General features: G+C 26.8%; 1 protein-coding gene across 1 annotated transcript in view; it reads right to left on the bottom strand.

The window, feature by feature from the left end:
• LOC111617945 (inner centromere protein A-like) overlaps positions 1-7411 on the bottom strand; it is a 31647-nt gene extending 24236 nt beyond the window's left edge. The window contains exons 1-2 of the mRNA XM_023359342.1: positions 7260-7411; positions 4402-4617 (exon numbers count right to left, since the gene is read on the bottom strand). Coding sequence (XP_023215110.1) covers positions 4402-4617; positions 7260-7275 — 232 coding nt within the window. The 5' untranslated portion in view covers positions 7276-7411. The remainder of the gene's footprint in view (positions 1-4401; positions 4618-7259) is intronic.
• Positions 7412-13803: the final 6392 nt, after the last annotated feature.

The raw sequence follows: 13803 nt of genomic DNA, 5'->3' as shown, positions 1-13803 counted from the left end.
TATCCGAATTAATTAACAAGCATAGATTCTGAAACGTAAATTGTTAATATAAATATAATATATGATAAATATATTATATAATATATAATATATAATAAATATATATTATATATAATATATGATAAATATTAATTAAGTTCTCATTTCATTTGCAAATTTATTTACTGATACAAACTAACTCATTTTCATAACTGACTTATCTTTTTTGTCCATGCACAGTAATGTCTAGGGATCTCATCTGTAGTCAGAAAGTATCATATTTTAATTCTTTTCAAACCACTAACAATCACCCTCAAAATCTCAATTTGAAACAGGTGTTAATGAACTGGCTCTAAAACTTAAAAGTGCAAAAAAAAAATTTTTTAATGGTACCATTCTATCAATTTTCATTTTAAAAATTTTGATTGTATAATAAAATAATTTCTCATTAAACTTTTTAAATTTATTAATGTTTTAAAATACTTCATAAAATTTATTAAGGACCAATTTAATAAATACTTTTGTAATGGATTACAGGATTTATTAATAGGATTGGAAAAATAACAAAATGTCTTATTTGCTTTGTACCCAATACTAATGTACTGTACAGTACCTGATATTCCACACTATCTCAAGCCTCATAAAATAACCCAAAGCTTTGGAAATGCAATACCTACAGTTAGAAGTGATCTGGTGCTTAACAGCATAACATAAATAATAATTTAAGTTCTCAAACATCAATTAATAATGTAACATGTGATATTAGAAACGTCACATTGCTCACAATGGCAAGAAAAGTGAGAAATAGTGACAGTTCATCAAAATAATTGAGAAAAAATGACTAATTTAAAAATAGTTATCCCTTCTGAGACCTTTATTTCTTTCTAGATCAGATGTTTCTTTGTGTACGATTTTACTTGCTAGAACAATTAATTTTTAATTACTATGAAGTTTCAAAAAAGTAGTTCCTGTTTTGGAATTTTACAGATGAAATTAATCATTTTTTTCCAATGAATGTATCTTTTGAATTATATTCAAAATTTCAAGTCATAAGTCTTTGTTTTCAAAACAATTTTTGGATGATAATTTTTCATATTTATTTTTCTTTTCGTGTTAAAAATTATTTACATTTTTTTGTATTGAAATATTTTTAAACATATGACATAAATCAGGGGTTCTCAACCTTTTTTTTACCCATGGGCCCTTTTTCCTCTTAATTTTTTTTTTGTGGATCCCCATACATTGCACAGAAAAAACCTTATATTTTTTTTGTTACACTGTTTCAAATTGGAAAAATATTTTAATACTAAAAAATATTTTAATACTGAAGCTCTGAATTTCAGAAAAAGTAACTACAGGTAATCCTCGTATAACACGGGAGTTATGTTCCAAAAAACTGCAATGTTATGCGAATCCGTGTTATACGAAACAAAGAACTAGTGTGAAAAGGAGGGTTAGATTCCAAAAATTAACAGCATGTTTTTTAACATGCTGTTAATTAAATCCTTATTTAAATCGAATTTATTATTCATTTTTTTCATAGGTAAAATATTTATTATTTAAGTAAATATTTTACCAGAGGATTATTCATTCTATATGATGATCTCAGCATGAGCATCATCAACTGGTAACAGTTTGAATGCTGTTATTAAATGCTGGTAATTAAATGCTGTTATTTAAATCGAATTTATTATTCATTTTTTTCATAGGTAAAATATTTATTATTTAAGTAAATATTTTACCAGAGGATTATTCATCCTATATGATGATCTCAGCATGAGCATCATCAACTGGTAACAGTTTTTGGGTGCGTTCATTAATAGCGATCGCTCTGCAACAGGAGTGCACTGCTGTTTGTAGGCATTTAGGAATGATAGTGAAAGAAAGATGGCGGCGCCCGCACTATCGATAGTATCGCAATGGAGGAATCTATAATTCTAGAATGAGCTTTTAGAGGCAAAAGAAGGGTCCCAATTGTAAAATTTAACCATTAAATGAATTATTTGTTGAAAGAGCATTCAAAGTAGCCACGAAAACAATTAGAATGCTCGCGCGGAGTTATGTGGAAGTATAAAAGAATGCACCCTTTATTACATTTTATGTTGTAGAAGGGTTTTACCCAATTCCCGAACCGTGTTAGAGTGAACCCGTGCTATAAAACCACTGTGTTATACGGTGAATGTTCCCAATTCTCAAACCGTGTTAGAGTGAATCCGTGCCATAGAAGTGCCGTGTTATACTGGGGTTACCTGTACTGTATTTATGAACTAGCACTTTTAATACCTCTTACCTTGTGAAGATGGAGTTTTGCACAGAACTGAAGGTTATACTACGTTCGCACACAATCCACGACTCACTTCAATCTCGATTTATCTACAATCTGGATTGTGAATGTCGCTACTTGAACGTCGTGCTGTTCGCACAGGCAGTCCGCTCAAGAAGAACCTGGCTATTACACGCGATCATAAAACTGACGTAACTACGCGGTTAAGTCACAAACACCAACAAACAAAATGGAAGTTTTGGTTAGAAATAAATACTTTTTCTTGCCATACATCTAATAATAGACAGATGTCGTCGTCTCTCCAGATGTCTTTTTTATTTCTCTGTCGATAGCCTGACACGAGTTTCGCAGCCATCTTGTATTTTCTCACGCGCGTGGGATTGTGGGATCTCTCTTATGACTGGATCTAGTTTCGAGAACTCTCTCCAGTTGATTGCGATTGAACCTCGTTTCAGTCGAGATTGAAACGGTCGAGAGCATTCGCACCACGGAACACTCTCCAACCTTAGTCACAATTTAGATCGAAATGCTCGGTGCAAACGGGGTATTAGCATTAAAATAAACTGATTACCTTTATATTGGGGGAGAAGCTATAAAGTTTATAGCCTTCTTCCCTAATCTTCAAGATCTGGAACAAACTGACACAAAATGTTCAGAAATGTCACTGTCAAGTGACATGATGCTGATGGTATAAGATTCTCCTAAAGGCGGCCATATACGTTAAGTTAATCCTTTGAGGCTGCCTGACCTTGAGGAACTTCAGAATTTCCTATCGCCCACACACGAAGAAGAAAATCTCTCAGCAGATGCGTAGCTAGGGTGGGGCAAGTAGGCCATGTGCACTGGGTGCCACTTGCAGAGGGGCGCCAAATGGTCTCCAAGACAAACAAGATTTGTTTCTGGAGGGGGGTGCCAACAGTGTGGTGCCCCGGGTGCCAGTTATGTTTGCTACGCCATTGTCTCTCAGACAGTCAGTCAGTTGGCCATGGCATCTGATGATGACATACTGGCTGTTCTTGGATGTTTATTGGCAACAAATTCTATTAAAACTTGCAGGAAAAAAGTATGCATAAAAGTCTATGGTGTAAATAATAGTAGTAGTGATTTGGGTAGCACTGATCACAAAATTAATTTTTCAAGAGAAATCTTGGCCTATAGATTCTGTTAAAAAGCATCAATTATTAGCGAAAGATCAATGGCAAGTCGATTTTACTACCAAAAAAATTCATGGATTAAATTTTATAGATGAATATGTATTAATAATTCTCAACCACATCCACTATTAGTACAAATTGTAAACATTATTATCGAAAATTAATTTTATAATTTAATAATTAATAAGAATTTATTAAACTTTGTCTTATTTTAAGTTGTCATGTTTTAATTTACTTGGATATTAAAACAATAAATTTTTTAAAATGTAAAAGAAAATGATATAGAGTATCNAACCTTTCTCAAGGTCAATCTTGTCTTCCAGATTATTCAAATTATTAAATTTATTTCTAAATTAATATAACTATTAATATAAGTATCAATACAAGACGAATACCTATCTTTGCTCTTAATTTGTTAGATGCCTAAATCTGGTTTTATTCAATAATTTTTAGAAATTCAAACTTGATTGTAATTATACACTTTTTCTAAATTTATTTTTCGTAATTAACATTAATCTTTCTTTTCACTTATAATTAACAAAATAAATTAAAAATTATCTTTAAAAATTTCAATTGTTACAGAAAAAAATCTGAAGTTTTTAATTATTAACTTAAAAATTTTTTTTAAATTATATTAAGCACAATAACAGTATTTATGATGAAATCATCATCTTCATAAATATTAAAATTAGTAATAGAAGATTTACAGTATTTAAATTACAAATGATGTACAATAATTTGCTTTCAGGTGATTTAAAAGTATTTAATTATTGTTTTTTGTTAATATTTAGACATAATAATTGATGTACACTTAAAAATTTTAATGCTTTCATATCGACTTTGCAATAAAAAACATTAGAAATAATAAATAATATTTAAAGCAAAAAAATGCAATGAAAATTTTTTTCCTATATATAAACAAATTATTTATATACCATTTTCTTTTCAATTATTGGCTAAACACATTCCAATAAAGTTACTCACCAAGACGGTTTGGTGTGGTAGCTCTGGGTGGAACTTGCAATTTCTCCACTGGACTCACACCTTCTAAATGAAGGTCTGTGCTTTTCTCTGCAGATTTATGTGAGGGAGATGTGTGATCTTGTGTGGATGATGAATCATCTTTCTCTGAAGAAGGAATTTTTGTCAAAGGACGAAATATCTCTCTGGGTTCGGCAGCATGGGCAAACCAGTACGAATCTATTAATTATAATCATTTGTAAGCAACATTTACAAGTTGATCACTAATCTAATAAACATTGAGAGAAATATACTAAAATGTAAGTAATTTTCACATTTGAAAAATCTCCTGTGATGTTTCAAATAAGTTTTAATAGAGGAAATTGAATAGAATGAATCTTTAATGGAAAAGACAGCTTGAAACAATATAAGAAAATTAGTGAATAGAATTCATATTTAATCTATCATCTTTTATCAAGCCTATAATCATATTCTAAAATTCTTTAAATCTAAAATTATTAAATAAATTTATATAGCACACACAGATGAAGATTAAATAATCTGTATATATTAGTTTATTCCATTTAACAACAGTTTTTATATCAAACAACTTTCTAAAAATAATTTTAAAAAATACTATTCATGAAATTTACTATCAAGGATTATTTACAAATGTTATAAAATATGAGTAATTTTATATTTATATTCAGTATAATTTTCTCATCAATAGCACACATCATTGATTTATCAAATTTAATCTCATTAAATTTGTTTGATTAAAATTTTTTTTAAGCAATAAAAGAAAATTAAAATTCACTAATAATACACATGCAGTTTTTTTTAAATTCATTACAGTATTTTCTATTTTTATTTGAACAGTAATTCCATTTAAATAAAGTTTTAGAAAACTTTTGATTTACTACTACTAATGAATTTATAATTTGTGAGTTCATTTATATGCACATGCTGTAGATATATAAAAATACAGAAACTCAAAATAAAAAATTTATCAATTTTTATTTTTAAATAAATAAGAATTATTTTCCTGTAGTAAAAAAATCACCAAAACAGTAAAGAAACATTTAGATAAAAGTAAATTTAGAATGATAATACATTTTTGTTGTTCCTATTAAAATAATTAATAATCTGATAATGTATTACACAATTATTAGAATAATGAAGATTACTTTTATTCAAAATTTTGATTTATCATCATTATATATCACCTGTGAGTTTATAATCAAGAATATAAATTTATTCATTATTCTGACATGACATACATAGTCAATTTTTACAATGTTATTTTTTACACATGAATAAAAATTAAAATAGACTTTATATCACATAGATAATTATAAAATAATCTCTACAATTATCTCAAATGTTCTAAATATGAAGTATTTTATGTGATTAGAAATGATTGGGGATGATTGCATGTGAATCTATTTTTGGAGTTAAACTACTTCCAATACAATAGAAGTCACAGAGTAATCAAGATGTAAGAAGTTCATGATGGATACAGATATGTTATTGAAGCCAATCTAAATGTGAAACAAGAAGTTTATTATTTAAATCATTTAAAATTTTTTTATAAACAGAAATGAATACAACTTTATCCAATCATTCAATGAATAATTAAAACTTAATTTTGTTTTATAACTTAAAAAATGCCTGTAATACATTTCTTTTAGTTAAAATAAATATATTAAAATAGTGTTAATCACCATTAATAAAAGAATTTTAACAATTTCTTCATATTTTATAATTTTAAATCATTCCATTTTTCTAATTATTAATGAAAAATTTTTTATTTGCAACACTAAATACAAAAAGCATCTATTTTTAAGTTTAAGTTTGGAAGAGAGGAATAAAAAAACAAAATATTTGAAATTCAAATCCAGGAACTATTTTTAAAAATTCTAAATATAGCCATCATATTTAAAAATCAAATATAATAAGACATTAGTAATCTAATTAAAAAAGCATATGATGTATTAATATTAGTAAAAGATTTCACATTTAAAATGTTTGGCATAAATATATTAGGTAAACAAGATTATTAATTTAATATTCAATATTATTTAAACGTATGCAATTAGGAAATGTTGACTCAATCTCAATCCTTTTTCCTGTTTCTTAATCAATTACATGCTTAACTACAACTCATCTTTACAGCATTTAGTGAGCTTTTGTTATATTGAGAAAAATCTATTTCACTTAAAAGATTATTTCAATATAATTTTTTATTATTACAGTATGTAAAAAAATTACAATTACATTATATTTCCTGAAAATTAAAATGTTAGAGTTTAACTTGATAAATAATTCAAAAAAAAAAAAATTATTATAAATTATTAATACTTAAATTTACAAATTACTTATATATTTTTTCATGAAACAAATATTCAAAACTGATAAAAATTGTTGAATTATTCAATCCTTAAATATTTGGTTAACAATTTAAATTTATAAATATTAACAATTGAAATCATTATTCTAATATCAATTTATAAACACACAGAAAAACCAAGTATAATGTTTTAAGTTTATTTAATTATTAAATTGTTTGAAAAAATTTAAACATAAAACACTTTTTACTTTTATATATACCATATATATAATTTGAACTTAGCAAATGACCTGTTACACCTAAAGCTACCCACAAGTAAAACAGAATCACCACCTAAGAACACGAAATTGCTCAATTTAATCTAGATTTTGTAAAATAAAACATCAATAAAACAATAAGGCCAATTTTAAGTAATTTTCTTCAAAACTATTTTTCAACACAAATATGCTTTTAAAACGTTTTTGCCATATTTTATCAAAATGACAATTTAATTTGTAATAATAAATTGAATTAGATCGGATGTTAGAATTACCTTTTGCCGGTGACATTTTTGTTGAAGATAGCCGTCCACTGACAGATACTGGGGAAACAGGTGTAGTCTTATCCACTGCTGTTGGCTCATCTGAATGTTATATATCAAATAAAATGATGTTAAACTTTAACATATTTTAAAATAAATGATTTATTTATAGAAATTTTAAGTAACACATGTAAAACAATGCATCAAATTTTTACAAATATTTACACGAAACAAAACATTACATCATCTTCATAAATATTAAAATTAGTAATAGAAGATTTACAGTATTTAAATTACAAATGATGTACAATAATTTGCTTTCAGGTGATTTAAAAGTATTTAATTATTGTTTTTTGTTAATATTTAGACATAATAATTGATGTACACTTAAAAATTTTAATGCTTTCATATCGACTTTGCAATAAAAAACATTAGAAATAATAAATAATATTTAAAGCAAAAAAATGCAATGAAAATTTTTTTCCTATATATAAACAAATTATTTATATACCATTTTCTTTTCAATTATTGGCTAAACACATTCCAATAAAGTTACTCACCAAGACGGTTTGGTGTGGTAGCTCTGGGTGGAACTTGCAATTTCTCCACTGGACTCACACCTTCTAAATGAAGGTCTGTGCTTTTCTCTGCAGATTTATGTGAGGGAGATGTGTGATCTTGTGTGGATGATGAATCATCTTTCTCTGAAGAAGGAATTTTTGTCAAAGGACGAAATATCTCTCTGGGTTCGGCAGCATGGGCAAACCAGTACGAATCTATTAATTATAATCATTTGTAAGCAACATTTACAAGTTGATCACTAATCTAATAAACATTGAGAGAAATATACTAAAATGTAAGTAATTTTCACATTTGAAAAATCTCCTGTGATGTTTCAAATAAGTTTTAATAGAGGAAATTGAATAGAATGAATCTTTAATGGAAAAGACAGCTTGAAACAATATAAGAAAATTAGTGAATAGAATTCATATTTAATCTATCATCTTTTATCAAGCCTATAATCATATTCTAAAATTCTTTAAATCTANTTACTTAACATGTATGGGCCCCTTAAAACAGACCCTGGTTTTATAATCTCTCTTTGACCTTTGTCAATGAGATATATATGTTGTTTACATATTCAATATTTTAAATAATTTATATTTAAACCCTTATGCAAGAAATGAGTAATAAATAAATTGACAATATACTGTATATACTGTAGAAATTTAATTTTCAGTAAAACAATTCTTCTGAAATAGAATTACCCTATAGACCACTAAAATATCACTGTAAAATATCATTTGTTATTTTTTTTCTGTGGACCCCAGTAATGTTATACAGGCCCCAGTTGAGAAACCATGATATAAATTATAGTATCACCATTACATATGATACTTTAATCTCTCAAAAACAAAATATATTAATTAAACTGTCCATTAATAATAGACTCAGTAGGAAGACTCAAAAGAAAAATTTGATGTCTATAAAATGCTGTTGAGAAAACAAGGAAATACAGTATATGTTATATAGATGTAATGCAAGAGTATTTAAAAAACAGAATTTTGGAGTAGAAGAGAGATTGAAAATAATAGAGAATATCAAAATATTAACATTGTATTCTTACTGAAATAATTAAACTCCTTTTATTAATGAAAGAAAAAAAATTTGAAACAATAATCTTATTTTCTCCAAATAATACCATATTTACTCAAATGTAAAATGCACTTTTTCAAGTTTTAATATCTCTGAAAATATTACATCAAATCTAAAATGAAGCCTACATCATAATTTGTGACCTTTAGTGCCATTCATCTTACTGTATTTCTCTGTAAATAGTGGTCACTAATCCTATGGCATCATTTTAATAGTTTTATTAGACTAATAACAAATACTTAAAACATCAACTTAACTCAATCTACTAAGTCTATTACAATAACATTGTAAATATTTAGATGAAAATTCCAAAGAAGTTTTGCAGCATTTTTTCAAGAAATGATGTATTTATTATGCTTTAAACAGCACTGAGGATTATTATGTATGGGAAGATGTGAACATCAAATCCACAGAAATGCATTAGGCTTTAGGATTCAGAAGAGCCCAACAGAGAAAGTTCAGGGGTTTCTGACACTGTTACCATGGAAAATAGTGATGTATATTGTATTACTGTGCAATAAATGCTGATTCTGTTGACATGCATTTGTCTTAAGTAAACTATTTTTTCAAAAAAAAAGAAAAAAATCTGTCAGTGAACATATAGAAATTAAGATGCCTTATATTCAAGTAAATATAGTATTAAAACTATTTTTTAGCAAAAAAAATTTTAATCAGCTTCCATAATCCATATATTTATTATTGTAACTTTCTAAAATATAGAATTATGATTTAAAATAAAATTATTACAGTATTTCTGTATACTATTCTGTATTAAAAAAATTCTATACTTATAAAAAACATTGTATTAATGTGAGTCTTGTATTTATATAAAACTTTTTGCAAATAATTCTGTTTTTATATTGTTTATGTTAAAATATTTTTAAATGTATTTGAAATAAGATAGCATATTTCAATCTTTTTAAAACCTTTTTTGATTCAAGTGATGAAGCCTTCAATGTACATAAGTACTTTTAATAATTTCACTTCAATATTGTATTGCCCAATTTGTGTACTTTAATTAGAAAATTTAGTATCATTACTTGTAAAAATAATCACAATACAAGTTTGTCAATATAATTTCAAAAATTAATCATGATAATAAAACTAAAATTTAAAAACTCTAAATATTTAAATAATTTCTAATTTAAAATGGATAAAAATATATTAGATATGATTAAAACAAAATATTACAAATTAATTTGAATGAATTGTATACATATATACAGGATAGGCACAAGTCCTGTCAACCCTATAAAAAATTAATTGTATGTTCCATTTGTTGTTTGTTTCATCACACAAAAGATCACAAATAATGGTTGATACAACTAACTATACTATTAAAAAACATATAATTACTATTTTCTGTGTTTATAAAAGGGAAAGAACAAAAAAATGGAAGAGGTGCATGCAAACTTCTAGCAGACTTGGACAACAGCCTTCTCCAAAAAAGAATACTTTTCCAATGGAATCATAACAATTTTATAACAGGTAGTGCAAAGGATAAGCTTAAGCATTGCTGTTCAGAATATACCCAGTTCCACAAAATTTTTTCACATTGATTTCATGGACAATCTTGGCACTGACTTTTTGACTTCCTGTTTTTCACATCTGTTGGAGGGCCTGCCATTTTATTGATTCTTCTTTGTGCTATCTGTTATAAAAATCTCATGCTCCCACCAGAAAAGTGTTCTTTTTGGAGGAGACTGTCATCTAAATCATTGCTGGAAGTCTGCATTTACCTCTTCCACTGTTTTCTGTTCTTTCACTTTTATAAACTCAACTATTACTGATTATGTTCTTTAATAGTATAGTTACTTGTATCAACTAATATTCATGTTCTTTTATCTGAAAATTAAAAATTAATCCATAGGGTTAATTATTAATTTTCTATAAGGGTGATGGGACTTTGCACTCATCCTGTACAATCTTTTTTCAAGTTTTATGAAATCATTTATTTAACATTACTTTTGCATAATTTTATTCATTAATTTAGTAAACATCAGGCATCTGTTTGAAATACATATATATACGAGGGAGGACCCAAAAAGAACCAAACTGAGAGCACACTGCCATTCGTAGACTTTGTAGAGAGTTCTCCCATTACATGGGGTTAGTAGAGACGATCACGAAACAGCTGTGCAAATGGCATCAGTTTGCAGGTTTACATTTGAACATAGTGTTGTGTTTCTCTTACTGTTATTTCGTTCCGCCTGTGAAGTTCTGGGCGTCCTTCAACATTTCAAAACGATGAAAACATTGAAAAAAATCTGCCAAAAAGTGTTAAGATGTCTGCAAGAGGATATGCAAAGGAAACGTCTGAAACTTTGGCAATCAGGTGACTGGTTCCTTCATCACGACAACGCCCCTGCACACACAGCCTTATGAGTGACCCACTGTTTGGCCTCTCGGGGATGGCCTGTCGTTCTCCACCCTCCACATTCACCAGATCTAGCCCCATACGACTTTTTTCTGTTTTTGAGAATGAAGAAAAATCTAAAAGGGAAGCGTTTTGATGATGTGGAGGCAGTAAAAACAGCTTCGCTAAGGGCACTGGATGATATCAAGATTGAAGAGTTCCAGAGATGCTTCAAACAGTGGGGAAAAAGACTTCACAAGTACATTGCATCTAATGGAGAGTACTTTGAAGGTGACTGAAGAAATTTTGTAAAAAAGTTAATAAATAAAGTTTTATACAAAAAATCCAGTTTTTTTTGGGTCCCCCCTCGNTTTTGCTCCAAACTTTTGTAATAATAGAAGTGATAACCAAACACAGTAATACTAAATTTTTAACTTAAAGTGTTCATCTGAATTAATTCAGAATTAATGTTTAGTAAGTGAAAATTTTAAACTTGATAAATGCACATTATAACTGTAATTTTAAAAAATTTTTGAAAATGTTTAATTGGAATTCTTATCTTTTAGAAAATACTTCAACCAAAAGATTTTAAGAATAAAAAGTATATTTTTTTACTTGTATTGATGATAATTTGAAGAAAGGGAACTGTTTCTTCACAAAGAAATTTTATAACTTCATAATAATTTCATTAATTTTTGAAAAACCTAAAAGGACTATCAGTTATATTTTGATTTCATATCTTGAATGACACAGATATGTTATCTCTACCATTGATCTTTGAGCCTACTCAAGCTATCCATTAATTATAATTAAGTTCACATCTTTTAAAACCATATATAGCAATCTTATTTAAATATGTTCAATGTTAAATTCTTCAACTCAATCTAGTTTCTAACCTATGCATTTGGCAATAAAAATTGAGAAAATAATATTTCAATTTAATTTGATTTATAACAGTTCAATTTTTCAAATAAATTTTAAATCAAATTATACAATTAAAGCATTAAATTTAAAAACAACATTATGTGTACATACATTTCTTTCAATATAACAATCTTAACATGAAAACTAAATGAACAGTGTTTTATTTTAATAAATCAGAGTATAAATTATAAAAGTAATGGCAGAGCTTTATATTAATATATATATATATTGATATATATTACATATGAATAACAGATATTAAATTCATATTAACAAAGCTTATTTTCTGTATAATTTTGTTTAGTAGAATTATCTTTCACTTATATGGAGAAAATATTTATATATACAACATTTGAAACAATGACATAAAAGTTCTATTATATTGTAATTTCCTCCTTTTATATAAAGAAGAATTATTATTAGATGATTAATTCTTTAATTTTGTTAACTATTTTATTAAATAATTGTACTTTTAAAATGTAGTTTCAGAGATATTTAAGTAAGTAAATAGTCAAATAACTTAGTGACAAGAAAAGTTTAATACACTGATATTTTGACAGCAAAAAGACATTTCTTTAAAGAAACCAAATTTATTGGCATCTTGTACTATCACAAATGTGATAGTATGATGCCAGTAAATATGTAAAAAAGTTTACCCCAAGAAAATAAATCAACTGTTCATAATTTATTTTCTGAAAATTCTTTATTTCAGTAATTTTTCTTTGTGGGAGGCTCAAGGACTATACAAATACAGGGCAGACTTTTCATTATATGCCATTTCTGAATGATTTGAATTACTTAACCTCATTTATTTCTCTTACAAATTTTATTTTAAATTCATTGCTATTGCATTTTGATTTTTATTGATTCTTTGTTTATTTATTGTTTTCAATACAAACATATCTATTTTATCTTTACAGTTTTCTATTAATCAAATTTCCCATATTTATGTTTAGTATGCCAAACTATAATATATAGCATTCTCATATTTTAATTAATAATTCAACAATTTCATATTGTCATTATATACGATTAACAGAAAGTCAAAATTCCATTATGCAATAAGAAAATTTTTAGTTGGAGTAAGTAGAAAATTTTTAATTTTGTGATCATCCATACAATTTATCAATCCGAATGATATATTTTTTTAGAAATTAGAAAATGTATTTATTTTCTTTAAAGAAAATTTCTTTAATTTCTAAACTTTCTCTGAATTCTTCAGATATAAGCAGCATAAGTTTTCTTTGGCAATAAAATCACACTTAAATCATCAAAAAACTCTCCAAAATCAGGTGTTATCTTATAGGTCAGAAATAAAAACCTTACAGTAACCTTAAAATTCTACATAAAATACCAATGTAAGTTCTATAACCCACCCCATAATGACCAGCAGTAGGTCATTCTATGACCCACTGCTGATAATCATGGATGAAAGAAACTGCACAAATCTTGAAAGGACTATCCATTATAAGAACACTTCAAAACCATAATCCAGTTAAAAGAACAAAAAACATTTATTAAAAAACAAATGTTTTCAACCTTTATAAAGGCCATCTTCAAGTTTTACTGGTAGAATGGAAAATTGAACAATATATATTTTTAAATGTTTGTTGCACAAGA

This window comes from Centruroides sculpturatus, unplaced genomic scaffold (assembly GCF_000671375.1).
Source record: "Centruroides sculpturatus isolate CEXI.00-Female unplaced genomic scaffold, Cexi_2.0 scaffold57, whole genome shotgun sequence".
NCBI lineage: Eukaryota > Metazoa > Arthropoda > Arachnida > Scorpiones > Buthidae > Centruroides > Centruroides sculpturatus.
This window is presented reverse-complemented; position numbering and strand designations above follow the sequence as displayed.